Source organism: Chelonia mydas, chromosome 2 (assembly GCF_015237465.2).
Source record: "Chelonia mydas isolate rCheMyd1 chromosome 2, rCheMyd1.pri.v2, whole genome shotgun sequence".
Lineage (NCBI taxonomy): Eukaryota > Metazoa > Chordata > Testudines > Cheloniidae > Chelonia > Chelonia mydas.
The window spans coordinates 260527443-260554128 of record NC_057850.1 but is presented as its reverse complement, the minus strand read 5'-3'; the positions used below and the strand labels follow the sequence as shown (position 1 = coordinate 260554128).

The 26686-nt window shown below is 55.7% G+C and overlaps 2 protein-coding genes across 20 annotated transcripts in view; both read left to right on the top strand.

Moving 5' to 3' along the window:
- GIMAP8 (GTPase, IMAP family member 8) overlaps nt 1-26686 on the top strand; it is a 641187-nt gene that overhangs the window by 343419 nt on the left and 271082 nt on the right. The gene's annotated exons all lie outside the window — the stretch shown is intronic.
- On the top strand, nt 6211-25261 carry LOC114021696 (zinc finger protein 84). 19 transcript variants are annotated; one of them, XM_043541834.1, is made up of 8 exons: nt 8596-8744; nt 15189-15358; nt 16701-16834; nt 17363-17606; nt 18041-18154; nt 18934-19047; nt 19358-21916; nt 21963-25261. In XM_043541834.1, exons 4-7 carry the CDS (start codon nt 17504-17506, stop codon nt 21865-21867), a joined length of 2841 nt encoding a protein of 946 aa, XP_043397769.1. In that variant the 5' UTR covers nt 8596-8744; nt 15189-15358; nt 16701-16834; nt 17363-17503; the 3' UTR covers nt 21868-21916; nt 21963-25261. The 19 variants fall into 19 exon arrangements, with proteins under 19 accessions (XP_043397768.1, XP_043397767.1, XP_043397764.1 ...); XM_043541831.1 differs by lacking the exon at nt 8596-8744 and adding exons at nt 12978-13417; nt 13669-13929 and having other exon boundaries at nt 19358-25261; XM_043541833.1 differs by lacking the exon at nt 8596-8744 and adding an exon at nt 6211-6876 and having other exon boundaries at nt 19358-25261.

Sequence of the window (26686 nt, the reverse complement as noted above, 5' to 3'; positions counted from 1 at the left end):
AACGGAAGAAGCTTCCGGCCTGGTGCTGGGAGCTCCCCGGCCTGGCTTCTCATCACAGCCCTTTGCAATTCAGGGGCATCGCCCATCCCAGGGCACCAGGCCAGTGCCTACAGCTTCCCAGCCCCTGAGTGAGGGGGTGGGGCAGGTCACTCTCCCTGGAGCCCAGAGAGAGGAATCTCCTGGCGAGTGAATGGCAGAGAAAGGAACTGGACTCCCAGCCAGGAGGCCATCCCTCTGGAGCTCTTACCAAGGGGGAACGCCCCTGAGCTCCGACCGGGAGTCGTGCAGAAGAGCTGCAGGGCTTCTGGCTCTATGGGTGCTGCCCACAGGAGCCCAGGGGGCTTTGCAGGCTTTGGCCACCCTCGACCTGTGTGATGTTATTGACATGAAATGGGACCGTATAGATCATTGTTGCAACCAAGGTCCTGTAGTGGCACCAAATCTTGTACAAAGGGGGTCAAATGAGGTGTCTCAGACCAGGCGATGGTTGGCTGGTTAGGATGATGTGATCTGTTTGCATGTATCATTTTGTAGTTAAAGTTATGAATATTGGCTCTGTACTGTTTGTAGTTCAAACCTGTGCTGTGCTTCTGGGTGACACCCCGGACAAGTTGGTGTCAGCTCTGCCCAGCCTGCTGGATGGCCCATTAAGGACCATCAGCGACACAACTGACCCACTGAGAGAAGGCAGACACGCCTGGGGACTCAGCCAGGTAGGCAGGGCCCTGCCTATGGACAGAACTCTGAGGTGTTTCCGTACCATGGGATGGGCAGCTTGTCTTTGGGACAAAGAAAGGCCACATGGCAAGAGACTATCAAAAGCTGCTGCAGCTCCTCCATCTTGTCTTCAATCCTGCTTCCTACCTCTGGAGGGACTTGGCTGCAAACTGAAGCTTTGAACCAAGGACTGAACGACCCACCCCAGCTGGGGATGTTCTCCAGAGACTTGATTTGAACCTGCCGTTTATTCCATCACTGCTGCAAGCCTGAACCAAGAACTTCGCCATTACTGGATGTCATTGATTCCATTGAACCCATTCTAGCTCTCATCTCTATTTCTTTCTTTTTGTGAATAAACCTTTAGGTTTTAGATTCTAAAGGATTGGCAACAGCGTGATTGGTGGGTAAGATCTGACTTGTGTATTGACTTGGGTCTGGGGCTTGGTCCTTTGGGATCGAGGGAACCTTTTTCCTTTTACTGGGGTATTGGTTTTCATAACCATTCGTCCCCATAACGAGTGGCACTGGTGGGGATACTGGGAAACTGGAGTGTCTGAGGGAATTGCTTGTGTGACTTGTGGTTAGCCAGTGGGGTAAAACCAAAGTCTTCTCTGTCTGGCTGGTTGGGTTTGCCTTGGTGTGCACAGAAACCCCAGCCTTGGGCTGTAACTGCCCGGCTCGAAGCAATTTGTCCTGTATGGGCACTCTCAGTTGGATCCCGCCAGAACCAGCCTCTTTACACCCTGTGAAGAGAAAGGAGCTCAGAGCAGCTGCGATGGAAAAGCCTGGTCAGGTCCCACTGAGTCCATCCCCTGGGGATAATGCCAGGCTTGTTCCCGTATGTCCCTGGTGCTGGGTCTCCCAGCCCCCACAGCTGGATCACAGTTTGTTTTTCCATTCTGGTCGCTACGTTTTATCTGAAGCCTGACAGATGTTCCATCCCGAGAGAACCAACCCTGTGGCAGAGCTGAACCTTTCCCAGTGTCCCTGGCAGGCAGGGGACTCGTGGCGTCTGGTCACTGTCTGGGAGGGCAGGCGGATTATGCAATGTGTTGCTCTGTACAGAGGAATAAGAGAGCAGGGGTTGGAAATGCTGAAGGTCGAGCTGGTTTGAAGTTCAGTGTTTCTCCAAATGATCCAAACAGCTGAATTCTCAGCACAGAGTCCGAGCGCTTGGGGAGGGTGGGGGGCAGCGGAGGTACTTATCCCTAGATACCGAGCCAGCTCTTCCCTGCTCTGTGCCTCACCCACGCCCCGAACCGTAGCCTGCTCCCCCACCCAGCCCCGATCCCACTTTCTCCCTCCAACAAGCCTCAACCCTCTCGCACCGCTCTTCGAATCCTTCTGAAAGTGCTCCCCTCCCGCCTTCAGAGTGTCCCGAGCTGATCTCCTCTCTCCGGGCCCCACTCCCCACCCCGCCATGCTCTGCTGCCACGCCGGTCTATCCCCCAGCTCCCCCAGACATGTGTTCCCAGCTGAGTCCCCGTTTCCCTGGCCGGGTAGAAAGACAGGCGGGGGGAGGGGCGTACAGCCGGGGAATCAGGGAGCATTTCTAAAGCTAGACTGGTCCAGTTAAAGTGGGGCTGGGAGCATGGGCGCCAGGTTTGGATAATTTTTGGTGGTGCCCAGAACAGGTCCAAGCAGAACCGTCCCGTCCATAGGATGGACTGGGGTAACCGCCCCGGGCCTCATGCTTTGGGGGGCCCCATGCTTCAGGGGCACATGTGGTCCAGGGTGGCCTGGGGGGTAAGCAGGGGGCCTGGCACCATCAGCAGCGAGTGACCCGGCCCCAGCCTGCCCCACTCCGCCCCGTCGGCTCCCAGTGTCGCTCAGGGGAGGGGGAGGAAGCCGGAAAGGGGCGGGGCGGGGGCTTGGGGGAAGGGGTGGAAGGGGGGCAGGGTGGAACAGGCCAGGCTGGGGCCTGGTTACTCACTGCTGCTGGCGCCAGGCCCCCCCACTACCCCCAGGCCACCCTGGACCCTGCATCCCCCTGAAGCATGGGGCCCCCCAAAGCATGGGGCCCGAGGTGGTTGCCCCGGTCCGTCCTATGGAGAGGACAGCTCAGAAATATAAGCCCAAACATTGGTGGAGCCGGGCCACGTTGCTGAACATGGTGGCGCAGGGGCACTGCAGAGGCTTTTGCTGAAATGCATCAACTGTTTGTGATCCTAGTGTCGCAACCACGGGTGCAGACTTAACACGGACACATAAACAACAGCCACAGGGGATCGGGAGACTTTCTACCCACTAGGGCTGGAGCTCAGGTCTCTGTGCCTTGGGGAGCACTCGAATGGCACCAGTGACGCCCAAGCAGAGTGGGGATTTGCCACCCTGACACCTGGGAGCGGGGGCTGGTGGGTTAGGAGGTGTGTGGGGCACGAGCGGGGGCCGGAAATAATAGTTGGGACTCCTGGTTTCTATTTCTAGTGTTGCCAGTGCTCATGATTTCACTGAGTTTCACACTAGCTGGTGGATTTTGTTAAAGCCCCAGCTCCTGGAGCCATGTTATTACATGAGAAGCTCAGCTTTCATCTAAGAAAAAGGTAAGTTTCCAGTCCTCACAGTTGCAGAGAAAAGCTGGGAAACACGACCCGAGTGCACCCTAAAAGCTCAGAAATGAGGAGGCAAATAAAAGGGCACATTTATTATTTAGAAATGTTCACTTGATGTTTAAGCCAATCCCAGGCCTGGGGGTGCCTGACTTATGGTTGAGAATACTTGGGCTGACACTAGGGATATCCCCGCCACTGGGAGTGAAGTGGGTTAAAACTAGGGTTGCTAACTTTCCAATTTCTGAAAACTGGACACCACTGCTCCGCCCCCGCCCCCTGAGGCCCCAAGGTCCCACCCAGCCAGGGGACTGCCGCACTTTTCCCACCCCACCAGTTACCTACAGGGGCGGGGGGGGGGGCGGGCAGGAGAGGCTCTCTCCATAAGACACTCACTCAGGTCACACAAGAAGTCTGTGAAGAAGCTGGGAATAGAACTCAGGAGTCCTGGCTCCCAGCTGCCCCGGCCCCCTGCTCTAAACACAAAACACCATTCCCCTCTCTGAGCCAGGAATAGAGCTCAGGAGCCCTGAGTCCCAGCCCGCCTGCGCTAACCCACCAGCCTCCGCTCCCCTCCCAGAGCAGAGGATGGAACCAGTGGTGAGCTGGAGCCAGTTTGCACCGGTTCACGCGAACCGGTTGTTAAATTTTGAAGCTGGTTTAGAACCGGTTGTTAAAGGGGTGGGCAAACTCCGGCCTGCAGGCCACACCTGGCCCGCCTGAGCTCTCACCCGGCGGCGCTCCGGGTCTTCGGCAGCACTTCGGTGGCGAGTCCTTCACTCGCTCTGGGTCTTCGGTTCTTGATTGGGCACTTAACATATCTCAAGAGCAACTGAAGTAACCGGTTCTTCAGCTTTTGGCAGCTCATCAGTGGATGGAACCCAGGAGTCCTGGCTTCCAGCCCTCCTGCTCTAACCACTACCCCCCACTCCCCTTCCAGAGCCAGGGAGAGAACCCAGGAGTCCTGACTCCCAGCTCCCCCCCACAGCTCCTCAACACCGAGGCAAGAGATGGTCCCAAACACGCCCAGGCGTCCCCTGCCTGTCAGAGTCTGTGGAACTGGGGGAGGGGGCTGCTTGCTTCCATCTGGGGAACTTGCCCAATTGTTTGTAGCCGTCCCCTTAGAAGCCGCTACCTGCTAGCCCTAGAGGGCTCTAGAAAATGTACACGGAATGGAAATATTGGTTGTGGGGTCCCCCCGCTTCTCCCCAGGTGTTTAATGAGCCTCCACTCCTGGCTTCTACACACCCCACCGTGAGAGGCTCTTGGGGCCCCGGATCCTGGGCTACCACAGCTGCAGCTGACGCAGTCTGGCTACAAAGTGCCAGAGCCTACCAACTTCTGCTGCCAGAGCGAGCGGGAGCCCGAGTTCTCAGGGAGTGGCACTGGTGGGCGGCTGGGCTCCTACCTGGGTGGTGATTGTGCCATGTGCAGAGCTGGGATTGGCAGCCTGGCCTGGCACTTCAGGGGAAGTGGCCCCATGCAACGTGCCAAGCCCGGGCCCCTCTGCAGCCAGTGGGGGGTGAGTGGAGAGGGGCCAGGGGCTGCTCTCCAAATGGCTCCTCTCCTAACATCCATGCCCTGCAGGTAGCGGGTTGCCCCCTTCCTTCCCACTAGGGTCGCCAGGTTTGACGGTGCACCCGATAAGACTTTATGGAAATATGCTTATGAACATATATCTGACATAACTGGAATATGGTTTATGCTACATATGCCATGTAACAAGTCTCTGTAAAGGTTACGATCTACTGAATCTATTCATCCTATTTGTATGCATGTGTCATTGCTGTATTCGAAGTTGTACTTGCTTGAATTCTAAGTAGACTTAGTAAAGCATTTGGTTGGCTTCTTGAGAAAGGAATGTGCAAGTTAAGTGCCCAGTCAAGAAGCATTTAACGAACAATGGATGTTGGAAGATGCCAATCCACATAAGAAGTCTTCCTGGAGACATTCAAGATACCATGTGGGCAATGGCTGCTGCCTGTAAAAACTGAATCATGCATGGACATGTGACTTGCCCAGGTGACTCCGAAACTCCATCCTGGAGCTGGACTTTGCATAGGAGAGGGGAGGGGGTCTCCTCCCACAAGAGAAAGTCTATTTAAGCCCATAGGAGACCCCTCCATTTTGACTTCAGCTGGCTAAAGAGGTAGCTTCTCCACCCCCAAGGATACCTGAAAGAAACTGGAACAAAGGACAGTAACTACAGGGGGTGTGAGTGCTTTCTGGACCCAGACTAGAAGGAGACTAGTCTGTAAAAGGAAGCTTAATGGAATTCCTCTAAGGGTGAGGTTTTATCTGTATTCAGTTTTCTTAGACATAGACTTGCATGTTCTATTTTATTTCGCTTGGTAATTCATTTTGTTCTGTCTGCTATTACTTGGAACCACTTAAATCCTACTTTCTGTATTTAATAAAATCACTTTTTACTTATTAATTAACGTAGAGTATATATTAATACCTGGTGGGGGGGCAGGGGGGACTGTGCATATCTCTCTATCAGTGTTATAGAGGGTGGACAATTTATGAGTTTACCCTGTATAAGCTTTATACAGGGTAAAATGGATTTATTTGGGATTTGGACCCCATTGGGAGTTGAGCATCTGAATGTTAAAGACAGGAATACTTCCCAAGCTGCTTTCAATTAAGCCAACAGCTGTTAGGGGACGTGGTTCAGACCTGGGTCTGGGTTTGCAGCAGGCTAGAGGGTCTGGCTCAAACCAGGCAGGGCACTGAATTCCTAAGCTGACAGGGCAGGAAAGCAGGAGCAACAGTAGACTTGGCACATCAGTTGGCAGCCGCCAAGGGGTTTGTGTGATCCAACCCCTCACACCAGGCATCCGAGTTTCAACTGGAATGCCCGGTCAAAAAGGGACCCTGGCGGCTCTTGCCATTAAAAGTCTGGTCGGTGGTGCAGTGGGGCTAAGGCAGGCTCCCTAATTTCCCTGGCTCCACAGGGCTCCCGGAAGCAGTTGCCAAATGTAGAGCTGAAGAATGAAATTATTTCTTTTCTTTAATTACTAGTATTAATAAGACTCCATATTGTAACTCAAACTCCATTTTGAAACGCTCACTCCATTTTGTAAACCCTGCTGTAACCTTCATTTTGCAAAATCCTGCTGTAACCTTATTAGTTTAGTTTAGATGTGTGAATGAGGTATGCATGGATAATGGAATCAACCTCCAGCCCGTCCTGATAAAGTTAAGTGCAAATACCAACAGCTGAAGATGCAGGCAACAGCCCTAACAAAGTGAGAAGAGTCCACCCCAAAAGAAAAGAACAAAGGTGAAATTGAAACAAGATCAAAGTCAGGTCCCAGGCTGAAAGTCAGGTCTGCAATTGACAGGTGACCAATCACACTGAACCCAGAGACAGCATGACACAGCAAGACCAATAGACTCTTGATTCAAACTAAAGCCTACAAAAAGGATGGGTGAGATGGAAGATTTTGGGTAACGTTCTGCTGCCAACATCAAAGGGCATCGATGCATGCCCAACAGAGACCCAGCCTGTCCTTGTGCCCGGCTTTCCTGGCCAGTTAGCCGCCACAAGCTACAAACCGAAGCTGTGAAATCAAGCCACGGACTCAAGCTATGTTCAGGACTGGTAACTATACAGCAACTGCAGAACATTTGGGGTGTGTGTGTGTATAGGTATTAGATATTAGTTAGTGGTCATTAATCAAACTGTGTTATCATAACGCATGTCTCTGAGGCCCCTGGGTGGGGTGGAGGTTGGAGGGCTCAGTGTGCTGCTCCCGCCACGAGTGCCAGCTCTGCAGCTCCGATGGGCCGGGAACTGCTGCCAATGGGAGTTGCAGGGGCGGTGCCTGCAGATGAGGGCAGCGTGCGGCGACCACTGGACACCCCTGTGCCTAGGGGCTGCAGAGACATGCTGGCCACTTCTGGGAGCTGCCTGAAGTAAGCACCACCCACAGTCTGCACCCCCTCCTGTGCCCCAAGCCCCTGCCCAGCCCTAGCCCTGAGCCCTCTCCCACATCTCCTCCTGCAATCCAAACCCCTCAGCCCCAGCCCGGAGCCCCCTCCTGCACCCGAACCCCTCCTCTCCAGCTCCACCCCAGAGCCCACAGCCCTAGCCGGAGCCCTCACCCCCCTGCACCCCAACCCATCATCCCTGGCCCCACCTCAGAGCCCACACCCCACGCCCAGAGCCCCCTCCCACACCCGGAACCCATTTCAGGCCCCACCCTAGAGACCGCAACCCCAGCCGGAGCCCTCAACCCCTCCCGCACCCCGCCCCCTGTCCCAGCCCGATGAAAGTCTAAAGTGAGTGGGGGTGGGGGAGAGCAAGGGACGGAGGGAGGGGGGACGAAGTGAGAGGGAGGCGGGGTCTCAGGGAAGGGGGCGGGGCAAGGGCGTTTGGTTTTGTGCAATTAGAGCGTTGGCAACCGGCGGCCTGTCTACTGGCAGCACTGGCGCCAAACTGTGGGCGCTCCCCGCCCCGGGCCAGTCCCCTCCTCGGCCGCCGCGTCCCCAGGCCCCTCCAGCCGCCGCCGCGTCCCCAGGCCCCTCCAGCCGCCGCCGCGTCCCCAGGCCCCTCCAGCCGCCGCCGAGGCCCCTCCAGCCGCCGCCGAGGCTCTCCCTCAGCAGCCGGGCAGCTGCCGGTCCTCCCGCCCGCTCGGCGGCAGGCTGACCGCGGTACGCCGGAAACCCGACTTTCCGTGTCCGCTGAGCGGCCAGGGCCCGGTGAAAACCAGACACCCGGCAACCCTAACTCAGAGCAGGGGGCGGGGAGCCAGGACACGGGGGCTCCAGGCTGGCTCGGCCACTGGTCTGCCGCATGGCCTCCGCCCCTCAGGCCTCTGCTCCCCCAGGCTACAGAGGTGGCGCTCTGGTACGTCTCTATGGTGCTGGGGGAAGGGCGCTCTGGTACGTCTCTACAGTCTCTATGGTGCTGCAGCTGCACGGCCCCCAGGGAGGCGCGGCGCTCTGGCACGCCTCTATGGTGGCATCATCGGAGCGGCGCTCTGGCGGACACGTCTCTATGGTGCCATGGGAGCGGCGCTCTGGCGGACTCTATGGTGCTGTGGGGCGTTGCTCTGGCCATCTCAGTCAAGGCTCCTCTCTACAGAAAGCCGCGCCGGCCCCTCGGCTCTCCCAGCTCCCGGGAGCGCCCTGCCCCGCCTGGAACTACATCTCCCATCACACCGTGCGGCCCCGTTCTCGCGCGGTCCGTGAGGTCCCGCCTGTTCTCGCGAGATTTCTGGCTCCTATCTTTCCCGTGATCCCTTGCGGGGCTGCGCTCAGCGGCAGCGTCTCCGCGGAGCTGGTTGAAGGTGAGCGGGTCCGCGCGTGCGCGTGGTGTCGTCATCACGTTCCGATGTGACGTCAACCCGCGAGGATGGGCGGTCGCCGCGGTGATGCGGCTCTAGGGCTTAGCGCGGGAGTTGGACTGTGTTGCTATAACAATGCGCGATGACGTGTTCCCGCCACAAAATGGAGTCACAGGGTGACGTAAGCGCCGCTGCCGTGACGTGAGGAGGCACTGGCGGGGGGTGTCTGGCGATCACATGGGGATCTGGGGGCGGGTGTGGGGAGAGGCTGGGGGGAGGGGGCAGGGTTAGGAGGGGGCGGGTGTGGGGAGAGGCTGGGGGGAGGGGGCAGGGTCAGGAGGGGGCGGGTGTGGGGAGAGGCTGGGGGGAGGGGGCAGGGTTAGGAGGGGGCGGGTGTGGGGAGAGGCTGGGGGCAGGGTTAGGCTGGGGGAGGGGGCAGGTGTGGGGAGAGGCTGGGGGAGGGGGCGGGGGCGGGTGTGGGGAGAGGCTGGGGTTAGGCTGGGGGAGGGGGCGGGTGTGGGGAGAGGCTGGGGTTAGGCTGGGGGAGGGGGCGGGGTTAGGCTGGGGGAGGGGGCGGGTGTGGGGAGAGGCTGGGGGAGGGGGCGGGGTTAGGCTGGGGGGAGGGGGCGGGTGTGGGGAGAGGCGGCAGGTGTGGGGAGAGGCTCAGCTGAGGCTAGGTTTATCCTTTGTAACTGCCCAGTGATGAGGCGAGTTAGTAGTTGCGCTGGCAGAAGAATTACTCAGGATGCTGCCAGGGTGGGAAGGTGACTGGGAGTCAGGGGCTGGAATGGAGAAAAGGGAAATTAAGGGTAACATATCAAAGAAAATCTCCCTAGTGTATCAGTGACAAGCAAGTAAACCCATCTCCTAAGGCAGTGGTTCGCAACCTTTCCACACTACTGTTCCCCTTTCAGGAGTCTGATTTGTCTTGCGTATCCCCAAGTTTCACCTCACTTAAAAACTACTTGCTCACAAAATCAGACATACAAATACTGAAGTGTCAGTGCACACTATTATTGAAAAATTGCTTACTTTCTCACTTTTACCATAATCTTATAAAATAAATTGATTGGAATATAAATAATGTACTTACATTTCAGTGTATAGTATATAGAGCAGTATAAGTAAGTCGTATGAAATTTTAGTTTGTACTGACTTTGCTAGTGCTTTTTATATATAGCCTGTTGTAAAACTAGGCAAATCTCTAGATGAGTTGATGTACCCCCTGGACGACCTCTGTGTACCCCCAGGGCTAAGCATCCCCCTGGTTGAGAACCACTGTCCTAAGGGAAGGGATGGGAATCCCATTAGGACATTACAAACTAGCTGTATAAATGGACTGTAGGGGACCACTGTGCCATGGCCCATGGAGGAGGACTGTAGCAAAACAGCAGTAAATTCTCTCTTTAGATCTCGGTAATAGCTGGGAACGAGCTTTCAGCTTAGCTCTGTTGATATGTATGTCCAACTCGCTCCCTGCAGTGCTAGTTCTGTTTCACTTGAAGTCAGGGGACGAGCTAAAGGAGCCTCAAAGTTGCACTGACTGCCAGACTGTGGCTGCTAGTAGATTCAGCCTTGTATTGCAAAGATCCTCAGTCTCACTGCTCTGGGACTTCTGTGAAAAACACATCCTGTGTTCAAGTCTCCTGGGGACAGACGCTTTCAGCTTGGATCAACCCTCATTGTCCAGCATCTCCCTGTGCTTAACGAAATACGGAAACAACTCAGATTGGTGACGGAGCTAAAGCCTGGCTGAGTTTGGGTGTCAGGCAGCAGCATAGGGAGGGGAAGTGCACTTTCTCTTTGTAGATTCAAGGGTTTAGTTGTTCTCATTGTGGTTCAACTGTGTCAATCAATGGAGCCATCCAATGGCCTAAGAAGTCTCTCCCTGTGCGTAGAGGGGGTTCTGCTGGAACACAGTGGCTGGGGAGACCTGGAAGCCATCATGTGGGGGCAGAGCAGGGAAATGGGAGCAGAACCAAACCGTTGAGTACTTCTTTGTAAATAACTGCAAACCAAGAAGAAAAGGAGTACTTGTGGCACCTTAGAGACTAACCAATTTATTTGAGCATAAGCTTTCGTGAGCTACAGCTCACTTCATCGGATGCACACTGCATCTGTAGCTGACGAAAGCTTATGCTCAAATAAATTGGTTAGTCTCTAAGGTGCCACAAGTACTCCTTTTCTTTTTGCGAATACAGACTAACACGGCTGTTACTCTGAAACTTGCAAACTAAGAGAGTGCTGAAAGCCAGTTCTACTTAGATGGCCTAAGCCTGCTTCCCAGTGTCACCCTTTTTGACCTGAGTGGTTAGCTGATATCTGGGAACTTGTGGGTTGTTTCTGTTAGGAGCAATTGATGATGGAATCAGGCATTTCTTTGATGCAACCCTATTTATCTACAAAGAATATGCAAAGTCCTGTCTCCATGAACACAGCAGGAATCAAACAATAGGAGAGAGAGCTTCTTTGCTCATGGTTCCAAGCCCCTTTCCAGCTAGCACTCTGCCCAAGAGCTTTCTCTTATGCTCATGCTACAAATGCTTCTCTGGCTGTCTCTGGTGTTTCCCTGCTGCCTTCTCTGTGTGCCTCTGTGGTGTTTCTGGCTGCTTCTCTCCACATGCATGCACAGCTACATCATCCTTGCTCAGCTCCTTGCATATGGCCTGTGTTTTGGGTGGTGGCTCCTATTGTTTCAGCCATCTTACTCCATAAAGGAATTAATTGTTTCTTACATTTATCCTGAATGAAGGGCGGCTATTACGCCCACCAGCTTCAAGTGCCCACCCAGCCCCCAGCACAGTATTGGGCACTAGCTCTGGGCACTGTGGGATGGAAAAGCCCATCAACACCCCCACATCAAGAGGCTGTCACATGTATGCCTTGGAAATGTATGTCCAGTTTTCGGCCCCACACTACAAGAAGGATGTGGAAAAATCGGAAAACGTCCAGCGGAGGGCAACAAAAATGATTAGGGGACTGGAACACATGACTTACGAGGACAGGCTGAGGGAACTGGGGATGTTTAGTCTACGAAAGAGAAGAATGAGGGGGGATTTGATAGCTGCTTTCAAGTACCTGAAAGGGGGTTCCAAAGAGGATGGCTCTAGACTGTTCTCAGTGGTAGCAGATGACAGAACAAGGAGTAACAGTCTCAAGTTGCAGTGAGGGAGATTTAGGTTGGATATTAGGAAAAACTTTTTCACTAGGAGGATGGTGAAGCGCTGGAATGGGTTACCTAGGGAGGTGGTGGAATCTCCTTCCTTGGAAGTTTTTAAGGTCAGGCTTGACAAAGCCCTGGCTGAGATGATTTAATTGGGGATTGGTCCTGCTTTGAGCAGGGGGTTGGACTAGATGACCTCCTGAGGTCCCTTCCAACCCTGATATTCTATGATTCTATGAAAGTGCTTTCTGGGTGGGTAAAGCAATGGTTTCCATGTATGTCTTTATGTGAGGGGGTTGAGGATCACCATTGCTTGTCTCACCTGTCATGGGTGGGTCAGGAGTGGTCCTTCCCCAGTAGTTATGTGGGAGTGAAGAGAGGGTGTACAGTGGCCTCTGGGTCTCTCCTCTTCTGTGCTTCCTGCAGTGCTAATGTGGAGGCTGGACTCCATCCCGTCCTGCCTCCCTGTCATCTCCCTCCCTGAGCCAAACCTGTCCCTGGCTGCTTGCCAGTCAGGAGGCCCCGCTGCACGAGGAGCCCAGCTCTGCTGTCTTTGTAAATAGAACAAGGGGCCAGGGGAGGGATTTCTCTGGTTTTGTTGCAAAGTTCCCATGCAGTTTTCCTCTCCACACTCCAATGACCCCTCGAGCAAGCTCGGCCTCTTCCCTTCCTTTTGGCTTCTTCATGGGACTGGGATGCACACACAGGGCTTCCCGGTGTAGGCTGGGCAATGCCTCACTTGTTTCAGGTGAGAGTGTGGCTTACTGACGAGAGCTGGGGACTGGAAGTCAGGATGCCTGGGTTCCAAACTCAGCTCTGCCCTGATTTCCTGAGTAGTGCTGGCCAAGTAATTTCCTGTGCCTCAGTTTCCCCATCTGTAAATGTGGCATGATTCTCTTTGTGCCGCAGAGGTCCGAGTGCCTGATTCTGCTGTCATGCTGACCGTATGCTGCTGGAACTCCTGCAGTTACTCCTGATCCTCACCGGGGTGAGATCAGCACAGGCTCCTAGTCTGGTGCACTACTCCAGTTGCCAGGAAAGGTTGAGAACCGTTGATCCAAATGAAAAAAGAACAGGAGTACTTATGGCACCTTAGAGACTAACAAATTTATTTGAGCATAAGCTTTCGTGGGCTACAGCCCACTTCGTTGGATGCATAGAATGGAACATATAGTAAGAAGATATATATATATATACACACACACACATACAGAGAACATGAAAAGGTGGAAGTAGCCATACCAACTGTAAGAGGCTAATTAATTAAGACGAGCTATTATCAGCAGGAGGAAAAAAACTTTTGCAGGGATAATCAAGATGGCCCATTTAGACAGTTGACAAGAAGGTGTGAGGATACTTAACATGATCCAAATGAGCTTCCTTAACTGCTTCCTCTCTTACCAGCCGAGTACTGAGAACGGTTCTGCCTGGTAGGCTCAGAGACTCACCAAGAGCTGCCACAGCACTAATGGAGCTGGCGGAGGTGGTGGGGGGGGTCTTTTATTAGAATTTGTGGCCCAATACATCTGGGGGTGCATCAGAGGAGATGGGTGTGGAAGTCCCTCAGCCACTCCCAGTCACCAGTGTCTAACCGGCCTGATGGCACTTGGCATGAAACTTCTTGCCAGTCCTTGCCTGGGCCTTCTTCCCTGACACTACCCCTAGGCTACATAGCTTAGTTGGTCTCCGTAGTGCCCTCCTGTTTCTTGAATGCTCTAGAGAACCAGGAGGAACACTGATTTTAAAGCATCTGAAGGCGCTGAAGTTCAAAGCCTGTTTTCTCAGCTCAGATTCTGATCTGTGATTATGCAACATTTCCCAGCGAGTAGCTTTCCTGCAGGGTGCTGTGTCCTTCCAGCACGAGCCTGGGGTAAACGTTTCCCTTCAAAGCAGAGCATTTGGGCACAGATGAAGACGAAAGTGCAGAAAGCTCCACACACAGAGGTAGAAGAGACAACGAGTGTTCAGTAAATGCTCCCGCCCCAGAAAAGTGGAACTAACCGCGTTTGCAATGTAAAGCAGGTGCTCTGGCTACTAGGCGCACATGACAGCACTCCAGGATTAGCTCCAGCAAGGCTCCTCTGCTGCCCAGGGAGAAAAATAACTGGAGAGGAGATTGGAGGTAACTGAGACCCATCAAAGATTCCTCCCTCATTACTATGGACATCTGGGGCACACAACAACAGTTCAGTTAAAGTGCAGGGTAAGCATGGGTCCGGGAGCCAGGACCTCCTGAGTCTGAGTCCCATCTCTGATACTCACTAGCTGCAAGGCCTGGGGAAAGTTACTGGGTCTGCTAACGATGGTCAAGCGCTTTGGAAATGGGACATTCTGTCAGTGTGAAGGGCCAGGCACTGGGAGGCATGCAGCTCTCATGACTTCAGTGGGGAGCTGATAACCAGCCCCTCCAAAACTCAGGGGCTGAGTGCAGTTGTCATGCACATCAGACTTAACCCTTTATGTGCTAGGTAGTCAGAGTTGGAACACACGCAAACACTGGCTACTTTGTAAAGGTTTGGCAGGGGGCTGTAGTGTATGAATCAGGGAGGGTTTCTGGCAGCTTCGGATGAGGGGTGGGGCTCTTGTCCGGAGTGCTGCCATTCCGTACATCCCGTCCCCCCAATTCTGCATTCTGTGCTGGTCCCCCTTTCTCAAACAAGATAGTGCAGTGATAGGAAGGGGATAGAGGTGGAGCTGAGGCCGGGAGAGATTGAAAAGACTGGGACATTTCAGTGTAGAGAGGAGGAGACAAAGAAATGACTGGATAGACACGTGAATCAGGGGCTCTCATTTATCACTGGCTGCACTACACGAACAAAAAGGGCCATTCAATGACGTTGAAAGGCAGCACATTTAAAACTCATTAAAGGAAATAATTGGTGCATAATTCACCTGTAGAACTCTCAGCCACAGGGTAGCACTAAGGCCAGGAATCGCTGAATTTTGAAACAAATGATGAGATGAGGGGAAATCCAGGTCTGCCGATTTGCAGTCTGCATTCCTGCTTCTTGCAGTGCTACCCTTCAGGGCTGTGGGTCTAGCCGAGTTGGTGGGCTGGGATAAAGGGGCCCTGCTTTCACTGTTATCACTGACTGGAGAGGGACAGGCTATCTTTAAGCTGTACCAGAGGCTGCTGGGAACTGTAGTTTTCTCTCCCCTCCCCCATTGTGTACTGTGAAGCAGGCTAGGCAGCACTCACGTATGGTAGCATCCTCTCGGCAGCATGGACTACAAGTCCCAGTAGTGCTGAGCGGGCTGGTCTTGGGGAAGTTTGCAATAACAGGGGCTCTGTGAATTCAATACAGAGCCTGGGCTTAGCTGAACTCTTTCCCTAAGATGGCTGGAGGGAGGTGGGATGAAAGCGTTGGTCAGGTCTCTCTCTGAGCAGCTTCTCAGCCTTTGTGTTATGCCTCTCTCCTGTCCCCAGCCCCTGCTTATTAGCGCTACTTGCTGTCAATGCAGGGATCTGCAGCAGCTACTCGAAGAAGCTGGGAGAAGAGACGATTCGAGTTGCCAATCCTAGTAAAAGGTGAAGGGACAGGATCTCGTCCTCACATCCTTCACACAGGATCCACGTCATCTTCCACCGAGTCGTCTCCGATGGGAAAGTGCCTGCAGGGGGTGCTGCCCAGGTAGGCTGCAGCTGGGGGACTGCAGGGTGCCACAGGCTTGCCTGACTGCTTGCTTTCTTGTGCACACACATTGCGGACAGGAAGGGGTTAATTCTGATCTCTATTTCCTCCCCCTCCCCCCATCAGAAGAGAGGCAGATGGCGCTATGGTGGGCAGGGGCAGCCTTTGATTCCTTGTTGCTCTGTGAGGGTTTTGTGGTGGTGTTTGGACACTTTCTGGGGGAGTTGGAGACCTAACAACGTGTCACCCCATTTCTTGTTATTTTGTGCCCTCATTTACACTCCTGGCTGAGCTCCCTGCCCCTTGGGGACAGTAACCGGGCTGCTGTAATAGACCGAGAACTTGGATTCCATGGGCTGTTCACCCTACTGAGCCTGAGCAGCGTCCAGACCATGTCCGTATGCCTGGCCTGCCTGGCACGCTTCTGGAGTGCCAGCCCCGTCTGGTACCCCCTCCTGGAGGTGTGGAACCCTGCGGGCCAGTTGCCCTAGGCCCCAGACCAGTGCTGATTCCCCAAGTCTTCCCAGTATTTAAGCTCTGTCCGCCCGGGCACTCTGGTTTACAGGTTAACCCTGCAGGGACTTTGTTACAGTTAAAGCAGGTAACACAGACATTGCAAAGGTATTTCTGAACTACACATACCTCACTCATACCCAGAGCACAAGGGATATACAGAGCTATGGAGAAGTAACAAACCACTGCATGCAAGAGCCTGCCTCAGTTTCCTCACCTTTCCTGAGAGTCACTGTCCTTCTGGGAGTCCAGGATCCTTCTGTGCTCCCTCTCCTGTTGCCCAGCTTTCTCTTTGGTTCTGGGTTCCATTAGCTAGAGACCTTAGCGACAGTAAGGAATACAGCTTGACTGTTTTCCTGGGAGGCAGAATGTGGTGTATCCCCGATTCACGGATGGGGAAACTGAGGCACAGCAGAGGAAGTGACTTGTGCAAGGTCACACAGTGAATCAGTGGCACAGCTGGGCGTAGAACGCCAAGTCCCCTGCTCCAGCCGCTTCTCCCCCGTGTGCGATGCTGCCAGTTGGCAGTTTGTTCACGCGCGTGTCCCCTGTCCATTCCCACCCCAGCTATCCCAAGCTCCTTCCTCCAGACAGAGCCTTCTGCTCTCTGCCATGTCACCTGTTGCACGGTGAGGTAGGCAGGAGCCGTGGTCCCACCAGCTAGCCACCCATATTGTACTCAGCCATGTCGCCCGGTACGAGTGCCTGGCACACCCAGCCTGTTCTCCTGTCTGGGCCAGCACACAATGGCCTTGCCCAGTAGACTGGGGTGGGTGACGGCTGTGCTGCTGAAGCAGCAGTGCTAAGTGGGGGCAGCTTCTTGTTGCAGGTGCCGGTGACGTCTGAGGACGGCAGGGTCTGTTTCTCCCCGGTGGAGTGGGTGGCGTTAGTGGAGTGGCAGAGGGAGCTGTGCGAGCTGGTCACCTTGCTGGGTGAGGACTGTGTCTGGTGCACAAGTTAGAGGTGAGATGCCAGGCAGTAAAAGGGGAACATGTGAGGGGCTGGAGAGTGCTGATGTAAATATAACTCTTTGGGCGGGGCTCAGCTGTCTCACTGATTGAGGAGCTGTTACCTTCTCCTCCAAATCTCTTTGCAAGAGTCTGCTTCCTGAAACCAGAGCTGGTGCTGCTGGTGCATGGGACAAAGCTCTTCCCTCCAGCCCCTAGACGACAGTGTCACTAAACTCACTGCCCGCCTCACTCTCAGAAGAGAAGCAAGACCAGCCTGTGCTCTTCCAGCGGGATCTGGGACCCAGGAGCTGAGGGAAACTGTACTGGGGCTGCCAGGAGCCAGGCTCTGGACTTCCTAGTGGCTCCACTTTGCAGCCCTCCCTGGCAGGGCAGAGGGCTGCTCCCTGGCTGCAGTGGGTGGCTCTGGGTGTGGCCGTGAGGGGTGCTGGAGAGGCTCACTCTCTTTGTGATGTACATGGCTGGTTGGTGGAGCAGCAGGAGCGCCCTGTCTCCCTCCTCATTCTGTCCCTCCCCTCCTCAGGGGCCTCGGTGCAAGCAGCTCCACGGGGAAGAGCGATCAGGCTGGGCCCCTGGTGGAGCGCAGGCTCAGGTGTTGCCTGTTGCAGGGTCTGAGAGCCCCATCCCCCACACAAGGCAGCTGGCCTTGCGGCTGGGTGTAGCCATGTCTGAAGAGTCGCACCCATCAAAGGAGGGGGCCGGATGGCACCGCGAACTGGAGATGGGCTGTGGAACCTTTTCTCGCGGCGCCACCAATTCAAATCCAGGTCAGTGCTGCTCCAAAGTCATTGCCATCTGAGCCTCTTTGGAGACCCTCATGAAATTATTTGGAGGGCCTGGGTCCACTTCTTAGGGCACCTCCTAAAATCTGCCCCCAGCCTGGCCCTGTCGCTGTCCATCTTGCATGGCACACTGGCGATTGAGTGGGCATGGCACACTGGTGATTGAGTGGGCAATGGAGACTTATTCCTCCCCACCCCCATGGGCGCTAGAGGTGCTGGGTATGATGATGCCATTTTCTATTCTCCGCTCTCTGACCGTAGCTGTGCTCTAAACAGCCGTGTCCCTCCACCCAGCGCCAGCTAGCAGTGCAGCGGGGCCAGAGCCGGCGCGATGCTGAAGGCTCTGGCTCCTGTTGACTTCAGTGCGGGCAGCAGTGGTCGAGCACCTGCTAACAGGAATATTTTCCCCCCCGAACCAGGCCACCCAGCTCTCAAACCTGATCTCTTGTTCCGGATTGAACGAGGGGAACCCCCAGGTGTTGGGGTTCAGCTGGTCTCTGGTGGCTTAGAGCGTCCGCCAGATCCCTGCGCAGGTGAGTGCTCAGCACAACAGCTAGTTAGCAGCACGCGAGGTCGAGAGAAGCAGATGAAAGTGCCATTGGCGGAATCCTTCCATGCCTTTACTCACTTAGTTCAGATTAAATAGAATTTGCTAGAGTTTCAGGGGACGCGTCCGTCGTGGTTTTGCACCAGTCCTAAATGACATCTGGCTGTCGCCCCTCCCTTTTGATTGAGCGGTTCAGGGAGGATTAGTGGACAAGGCAAAGGACAAGTCTAGGCTCCCGGGTTCTAATCCCAGCTCTGCCACTCTGACCCACTGTGCAAATTTGGGTCAGGCCACTTAACCTCCCTGGATCTCAGTTTCTCCCTCAGTACAGTGTGGCTAGTGATCCAGATTTTCCTCCCAGGAGACAGGCTGGAGATGTGATTCATTAACACTTTACAGGCTTTGAGAGTCTGGGTTGAAAGACACTAAAAAAGAACAAAGTATTTTTATGAACATTTGGAAGATACGTTGAAAGCTCACTGTTTTCCTGGCCAGATGTGCTCTCCTCTGTCTGCCAGTCACCCCCAGGACAGTGGAGAGGAAAAGGAGGGCTAGCCAGGGAGCTTGATGGTGTGTTGATTGTATTGTCCGGTATCTTTAATTCCACATTTGGCAGTAGAGGCTTAGAATAAAGAAAAAGTTTCCCCTGGGACTTAGGTTAATTATTTGATTTGTGAAGTAGCATATGCATTGTCTCCAGCACAGTGGTGTTGTCACTGGATGCGCCTAACCATACATGATGACATCCTCTATCCCCTCAACCAGGCTATGGATTTTTCAAGCCCGATGGTTTATTCCATATTGAGCATTGGGAGGAGCGATATATCGAGGCTCAGCAGAAACTGGAGGAGAGCAAGATCCCCGGAAGTGCCTGCGTAGGTGAGTGAGAGCAGCAATTTGTTCTGCTCTGGGCTCCCCTTCCAGCGGAGGCTGAGATCAGCACAGGGAGTGGTTTGCTGGACCTGTTGTCTCAAGGGGCTGCAGTTCCATAGCAAAGATGAGGACAGCAGCAGTCTGCTCTGCTTTATGCCAGTTAGCTGCGGCCTCTGCTGTTCTTGCAGGCTGCCAGTGCAGCCCTCAGCTGGGTACAGTCTGGGTCCAGCCTTGTGAGCTGCTCATTTCTGTAGAGTTTTACGAACGGCAAGGAAAGCCCATGAGTTAATGCCTTCACTTTCTCTTTGCAATCCAGCAGAGCATGGGGGCGTGAACACAGTGGAGCAGGAAGAGAACTCTGAGAGCTTTGCTGCAGACGTAGAGCTGTCCCCCATGGTCTGTGACCTTTCTGATGGCTCGTTTCACAGTCGGCAGCTGGTGTCCAAGAGTCAGCAGAGAAACCAGACCAGGATCAAGATGGAGGAGTCAGCCGGCTTCAGCAAGTGTTCAGATGCCGTCGTATGCCAGCTGGGGGCTGGGCCTTTCCAGTGTGCTGAGTGCGGGAAACGCTTCCGCCAGAAGCAGAGCCTCATCACGCATGAGAGGATCCACACGGGAGAGAAGCCCTACAGGTGTCCAGACTGCGGGAAGAGCTTCAGCCAGAAGCCCAACCTCCTGACTCACCGGCGGATCCACACTGGGGAGCGGCCCTTCTCCTGCACGCAGTGTGGGAAGAGCTTCAGCCAGAAGGCCAATCTCATTGCCCACCAGAGAACCCATGCAGGGGAGAAGCCGCCGCTGTGGGGTGGGCTTGGGGGGAAGCCAAAGTCCCCAGCACACCAGGGAGACCATGAGGAAAAGCGGCCGTTCGTATGCCCCGAGTGCGGGAAGAGTTTCACGCAGAAACCCAACTTGGTGACTCACTACCGGACCCACACGGGCGAGCGGCCCTTCAGCTGTGCCCAGTGCGGGAAGAGCTTCAACCAGAAGACCAACCTGGTGACTCACTACAGGACCCACACTGGGGAGCGGCCCTACGCCTGCCTCCAGTGCGGGAAGCGCTTCACCCAGAAGACCAACCTGGTGACTCACCAGAGCACCCACACGGATGTGCGACCCTACCCGTGTGGGGAGTGCCAGAAGTGCTTCAAGGACAAGGTGTCCCTGAAAGCGCACCAGAGAACCCACAGCCTGAGCCAGCCCAGACCCTGTGGGAATCCAGAGCCAGTCCCACTCCACGGTCCCCCCGCCATGCCGCTCCAGCCCGCAGGCGCTGAGCAGGAGAGCCAGCGCAATCCTACTCAGCCGGTGCTAGCCCAGAAGATCCCCGAAAGCCAGGCACCATGCATGTGCACTGACTGTGGTAGCAGCTTCCCGCAGAAACAGCATATCCCACTGCCCCAGCAAGCCCCCTCAGCAGAGCAGCCCTTCCTGTGCATGCAGTGTGGGGAAAGCTGCCCACAGGCGGCTCTTCTGAAGCACCAGCCCAGCCATGCCAGGGAGAGGCCCTGCGAGAGCGCCCAGTATGGGAGAGGCCTCAGCCTGAACCAGCATCTCCTCAGACACCTGGAACCCTGCCTGGGCCCTGGTGACGCGGCGCACGCGGCCCCCGGGGCAGAGCGGCCCTTCATCTGTAACCATTGCGGAAGCAGCTTTAGCTTTTGGCCGGCTCTCATTGCCCATCAGGGCAGCCATGCAGGATGGCAGCCGTATCAGCTTCCTGAACGTGGGAAAGGCCTCAGGCCCCGGCTGTCCCTGCCAGCCCAGCAGGATGCGCAGGTGCGGGAGACAGCCTGGACGTGCCCCGAGTGCAGGCAGAGCTTCAGCCAGCACAGCCAGCTGGCAAAGCACCAGGAAAGCCACTGGGGTGACAGGCCCCATCGGTGTGACGTGTGCGGGAAGAGCTTCGGCTTGAAAGCCAACCTGATGACACACCAGCGGCTCCACACGGGCGAGCGGCCCTTTGCCTGCAGCCAGTGCGGGCGGCGCTTCAACCAGAAGGGGAACCTGGTGACTCACTACCGGACCCACACGGGTGAGCGGCCTTTCTCCTGCCCCCAGTGCGGCAAGAGCTTCAGCCAGAAGCCCAACCTCCTTGCCCACCAGAGAACCCATGTGGGGCGGCGGCCCTTCGCCTGTGCCCAGTGCCCCAAACGCTTCAAGGGCAAGATGTCCCTGAAGATCCACCAGCGTGTCCACATAGGGGAGAGACCTCCCGCAAGGCCGCCGAGCGTGGATCTGATGGAGGCCCACGCCGGGAAGAGGTGCTGTTCCCACTCCCCATGTGGGAAACCCTTCAAGGAGCACATAGCCCTGCAGCTCCCCCAGCGAGTGCCCGGTGGGGAGCGGCCATACGCCTGCCCGGAGTGTGGGAAATGCTTCCGGCAGAAGGTCACGCTGGTCACGCACCTCCGGACCCACACTGGAGAGCGGCCGTTCCAGTGCACCCAGTGTGGGAGGAGCTTCAGCCAGAAACCCAACCTCCTCACGCACCAGCGGACTCACACTGGCGAGCGGCCCTTCGCCTGCACCGTGTGCGGGAAGGGCTTCAGCTGGAAGCCCAACCTGGTGACCCATTACCGCACCCACACCGGGGAGCGGCCCTACAGCTGCGCCGACTGCGGGAAGACCTTCAGCCAGAAGCCCAATCTCCTCACTCACCGCAGAACCCACTCCCAGCAGAGACCGTATGCTTCCCCCAGTGCCACGCAAGCTTCCCCCACGGACACACCTTCACCCTGCGCCGCTGTGGGGACTGGCCCCACGTGCGCTTGGCCTGCAGAGGGGGCCTCAGCCACTGCGTCTCCCACGGCAGGGAGCTCCTGAAGCCAAGCAAGCAGAGATGTGGTGTCAGTGCAGCGGGGTGGCAGGAGCTTCGAAGATCAGAGAGCTCTGTGAGCGCACCAGAGAGCGCCCGTCCCCCGGTGTGAGCCAGAGCGAGTAGAGCGTGCACCTGATTGGCGAGCTGTACGGTGACTGGGTCTGGGAACGTGGGGCTAACCCATGCTGCTGTCGCACCCACGACACCAGACACGGACAGGGGAACGTTACAGCCAGAAGCCAGCTCTGACTTCATTCTACACACACCAAACTTCAGAGAGGGCGCAGCTCCTGACAGCGGGCAAGCCGGCTGGTTGATCAGCACGCACTGCTGCAGGGTGCGAGGAGACGCCGAGTACTGCTGTGAGCAGAACGAGGGGAGGGCGCAGCAAGCTGGCAGGCCTGGGACCCTGTGGCGAGTGTTCTGGGAAACCAAACCCTGAAAGAGACTCCCTGGGAGGGAACGGCCCATGGAGCTCTACCCTGTGGCCTCCCTGGAGCTAAACGTGGGGTGGGGGCGGCTCTTGGAAGCTGTGATCCAAACAGAGGTGGAGCCTGGCTAGCCTGGGCGTAAGTTGTACCGAGGGTATAGCTGGGCTCTGGATCCCCCCCCAGAGCCTTCTGCAGGGAAGTGAAAGGCCACCTGGGGCTGCAAGCTCCAGCCCCTGTAGACACAGTTACAGCGTCCCTTTTATTTTCGTGCCCTCCTCCCAGAGTGTCTGCACTTCATGGGGGGATGGGGGGGCAGGAGGCCCAGCCCCAGCCCCAGAGAAGGCTGCGGTTGGTCTGAAAGCAGTGGGGGCCCCACGAGGTCGAGGTGCCCTTCCTGGGGAGCAGGAAGGAGAAGCTGGGCGCTGATGCCCTGGTGGAGGAGGACTGCGTGCTGGGGCAGAGCTCCGCTTGATGGCGTTGATAACTGTAACACGATAACTACGCAGCACTGCTGTGCGTCGGGTCAGAACTGAAAACCGGAAGGGGCAGCCGGGGGACACGGGGAGCCCTGGTACCTGGTTAGCTGAGCCCCCAGCCTCAGCCAGGTGTGTAACTAGCTCCACGGCAGAGAACAGAGCCATGAATAGGTTCCGGCATGATCTCCCAGCTACGCTCAGCCCGTCGTCCCAGCAGGAACGTGGCGACACCATGAACGACGTGTGTCTCAGATAGGAAGAAAAGAAATACTAATGGCAGGAGGACTGTGGGGGGGGGCACACACAGAACCCCAGGCAGATTGTGGAGGGCAGAATGGGGGGCACCCAGAGCCTCTAGCATGAGGCTGTGGGCTGCAGCAGGGAGCCCCTGTACTAGAGGGGGAGGGAGGGTGGCACCCGGGGAGCTTGTGAGGAACGGAGGGACCCCTGGTGTGTGTGCTGAGCTTGGCCTGCAGAAGTGACAGCGCGTGTGGTGACCCTCTCGTAAGTCTCTTACATGGAAACGCAGCTAGCAGTCCCCAGGTTGTTACCCCCAGCTAAGGGGGTATCCCCTGGGTGGGTCGGTCACTCAGCAATGGGCCAGGCTCCGACAGCTGCCCCCAGAGCCGACCCCAGGGCTGTGCAGTCCCACGCAGCAGTGGGCGTCTGGCTCTCAGGCCTCCCCAGGATCCCTTGTGCTGGCGAGAAGGCATTGCCTGTCTGTGGATTGCTGCTGCAGGGTGTGGGCGGGACTGAAGCTGCAGAGGTGGGGAGGGGACAGCCTGGCCTGTGGGCGTGGCTGATTGAACAGGGTCGAATGAGGGGAAGGAAGAAGCCAGGGCTGCTTGGGGCAGGGGGTACCAAATCCCGTCTTCACTTAGTGACAGTGAGGTGGGGCCTGTGCTGCGCCATCTCTGCCCGGGCACCAGCCCCTGCTGTCACAAGCACAGGCCTCTGCTTTTCCCACGGGCTGGGGCAGGAGGTTGGGACAGGCTGTGGGAAAGGAGCCCTTTGTGGGACCATCTCAGACCGGTTCCCGCCAGTCATTGCCAACCTTGGTCCTGTTGGGCAGTCCCAGCACGCAGGCAGAATGGGCCACTGGCCCTGGCCTCCCCTGAGCCCCAGAGGTGATCTTCTGGGGCAGGGTTGGGAGATGTGCGTGCGCACATGCGAAGCTTGCAGGGCTCTGCCGTACCTGCTGACTGGTTCACAGGGCTGCTAGGCCAGCGCCTTTCTCCCGCGCTGACCTTACATAGCTCCCCAGGAGCGCTGGGGGAAGAGATGGCTACGGAACCCACTGGGGCTTTTCTCTCCTTGTGTTTTGCTACCTGACCACGCTCTCTGTCTCAGTGCTGACGTCTCCCGAAGCTTTGGGGCCCCTCCCAGCAGCAGCTGCTGGCTAGGGTGAGAGTGGGCACTTGGATGGGAACAAACTAGCGTGTTGCTTCCTTTCATTCTTGTCTAGCATCTGTAAGTCCCCCCAGCATGCCAGAGGCACCGCTGTGCAGCAGGGCCCATGGAGCACGGTGCTATGGAGGGGTCACTACCCCAGGTGGTGGGTAGTGAAAGGCTGCACACACCCCACAAACAGGATGAGTTGGCAGGGGACTGGGGTGCTTTCACCTTAAAGTACATTTGTGTAAAAGCTGAGAGCCGTGCGCACCCCGTCCCTGCAGCCATCTCCCCGCTCTTCTCTTGCTTGTGGGCATGGAGCCACTTGGTTCCCAGCCACTGAGCCGCACCAGTGAGGACCGCGTCCTGCTCTGGATGTTGGTTAGCGCTGGGCGTGACACGGACTTGTGCCTTCAGAGGAAGTTCTTCAGGGCGGGCACTCTTCCTGCACCAGGGCTCTTGGTGCTACGCTAATACCCACGATAACTGCGTGTGTTTGTACTTGCTGCAGGCCGTGGGCACTCACTAGGTTACAGCAGTAGGAATGGGCATTTCAGCCCTCTGTGGTTGGTAATCTAGGCCTGCCCTGTCCCATGGCAGGCCCTGGTGTGCTGCCATTGTCTGCCACTGCGCCAGGTGTGCGTTTCCAATGTGCCAGGGAGCTCATGGACCGGAGGTGGCATGTCAGTTCCTTGGGGGTCAGCACAGCGCTTCCCCACTGAGGTAGGCAGGCAGAGCCTGGAGGAGCGGTAAGGACTGAGCGTTACTCGCTGATCAGGCTCCTGGCTTAGGACACACCTGACTAGGCAGCCAGCTGGATGGGACTGGGAGGGGCAGGAGGCTGCTGGATAGGGCAGGATGGCACAGTTGCTCAGCATGATTGGGGACCATTTCTCTAGCATGAGGTCAAACCTGCTGTGTACCTGCAGCCCTCTCATCACCATCTCGTGCTGCTGCTGTGTGTTCATGGCATGGCCCTGGTGGGAAATGCCCCTGTCACCATCCCTGTTAACCCAGCCCCGCGCTCATGCCGTCTTTAAAGCCTGGCGAGTCTAGTTCCCCCCAGTATGTTCATTTAAAATAAAAGCTTTGGGGCAGCAGGTGAGTTCTGTGTTTATGGAAATGCCTGTCTGGGTTTGGGGGCTGCTGGGGAACAAGGCACAGCGGCAGGGAGGATTGGGTTGCAGCCTCTCGCTTCTAGGCTGCCAGGCTGAATTCAGGCCAGGCCAGCAGTAACTGCAAACCTTTGTTCTTGGGTGGCTGTTCAGAGGCCTGTGAGAGGCAGGTGTCCATAGAGCTCCTAGCTGTCCTTGGTGCTCAGTTTAACTTCTGTGTATTGGTATCTCTGGGTCTTTCTGAGCAGTGGGGCAAGGAGGTTGGAGCTCCTGGACACCCTGCAGCGTTAGGCCCATTGACCTGTTCCTCAGACACAACATGTAGGGATTTGTTTGATGTGAACAAACATCCGTCGTCCTCGTGCAGTGTTCATGGTGATACCAGGACAGTGAACTATCCCAGGGCGATTGAAGCCCTGCAGTTGGCTGGAGAAGCACTGCTGGTTGGCTGAGTGCTGCTCCTGGGGCTGGGATGAACGTGTCCTAGTCAGCTTGGCAGAGACACTGTTTAAGTGATTGAAAGTGTGGCCGAGTCTGGTGCATTGGCATGGCTGGGGAAGGAAAGGGGGGAGCTGCAAACTCCCTGTGGATCAGCCTCTTGCACTGCTGTAAAGTAGCCTAGCTACCTCCTAAATGCAGCAGGGTTAGTGTGCAATGTGGGGCCGGGGGTGCTGTGCGCTTGCTCCAGAGCTGCTACCTCCCTTGGTCTCAGGTGACTCTCGTTCAGTTATTCTCTTCCCATGTTTTACGCCTGCATAACTCCTGTTCTGTTTGCTGGTCCTCACTGGAAATTGCAACTGCTCCCCACGTAGTATTCTCTGAACACATCCGCTCAATGTGCAGCAACAGTCAGAAAAGTTAACAATGTTAGGAGCCATTAGGAAGGGGATAGGTAACAAGACAGAAAATATCATATCGCCTCTATATAAATCCATGGTACGTCCACATCTTGAATACTGCAGGCAAATGTAGTCGCCCCATCTCGAAAGAGAGATCTTGGAAAAGGAACAGAGAAGATCAACACAAATGATGAGGGGGATGGAACAGGTTCTGTATGAGGAGAGATTAATAAAACTGGAACTGTTCAGTTTGGAAAAGAGACGACTAAGGGGGGATATGATAGAGATCTATAAAATTTTCACTGGTGTGGAGAAACATAACACAAGAACTAGGGGATCACCAAATGAAATTAATAGATAGATTTAAAACAAATACAAGGAAGTATTTCTTCACACAACACACAGTCAACCTGTGGAACTCCTTGCAGAGGATGTTGTGAAGGCCAAGGCTACAACGGGGTTTAAAAAAGAACTAGACAAATTCATGGTCGATAGGTCCATCAATGGCTATTAGCCAGGATGGGCAGAGATGGTGCCAGAAGCTGCGAACAGGTGTCGGAGGGTTGCCAAC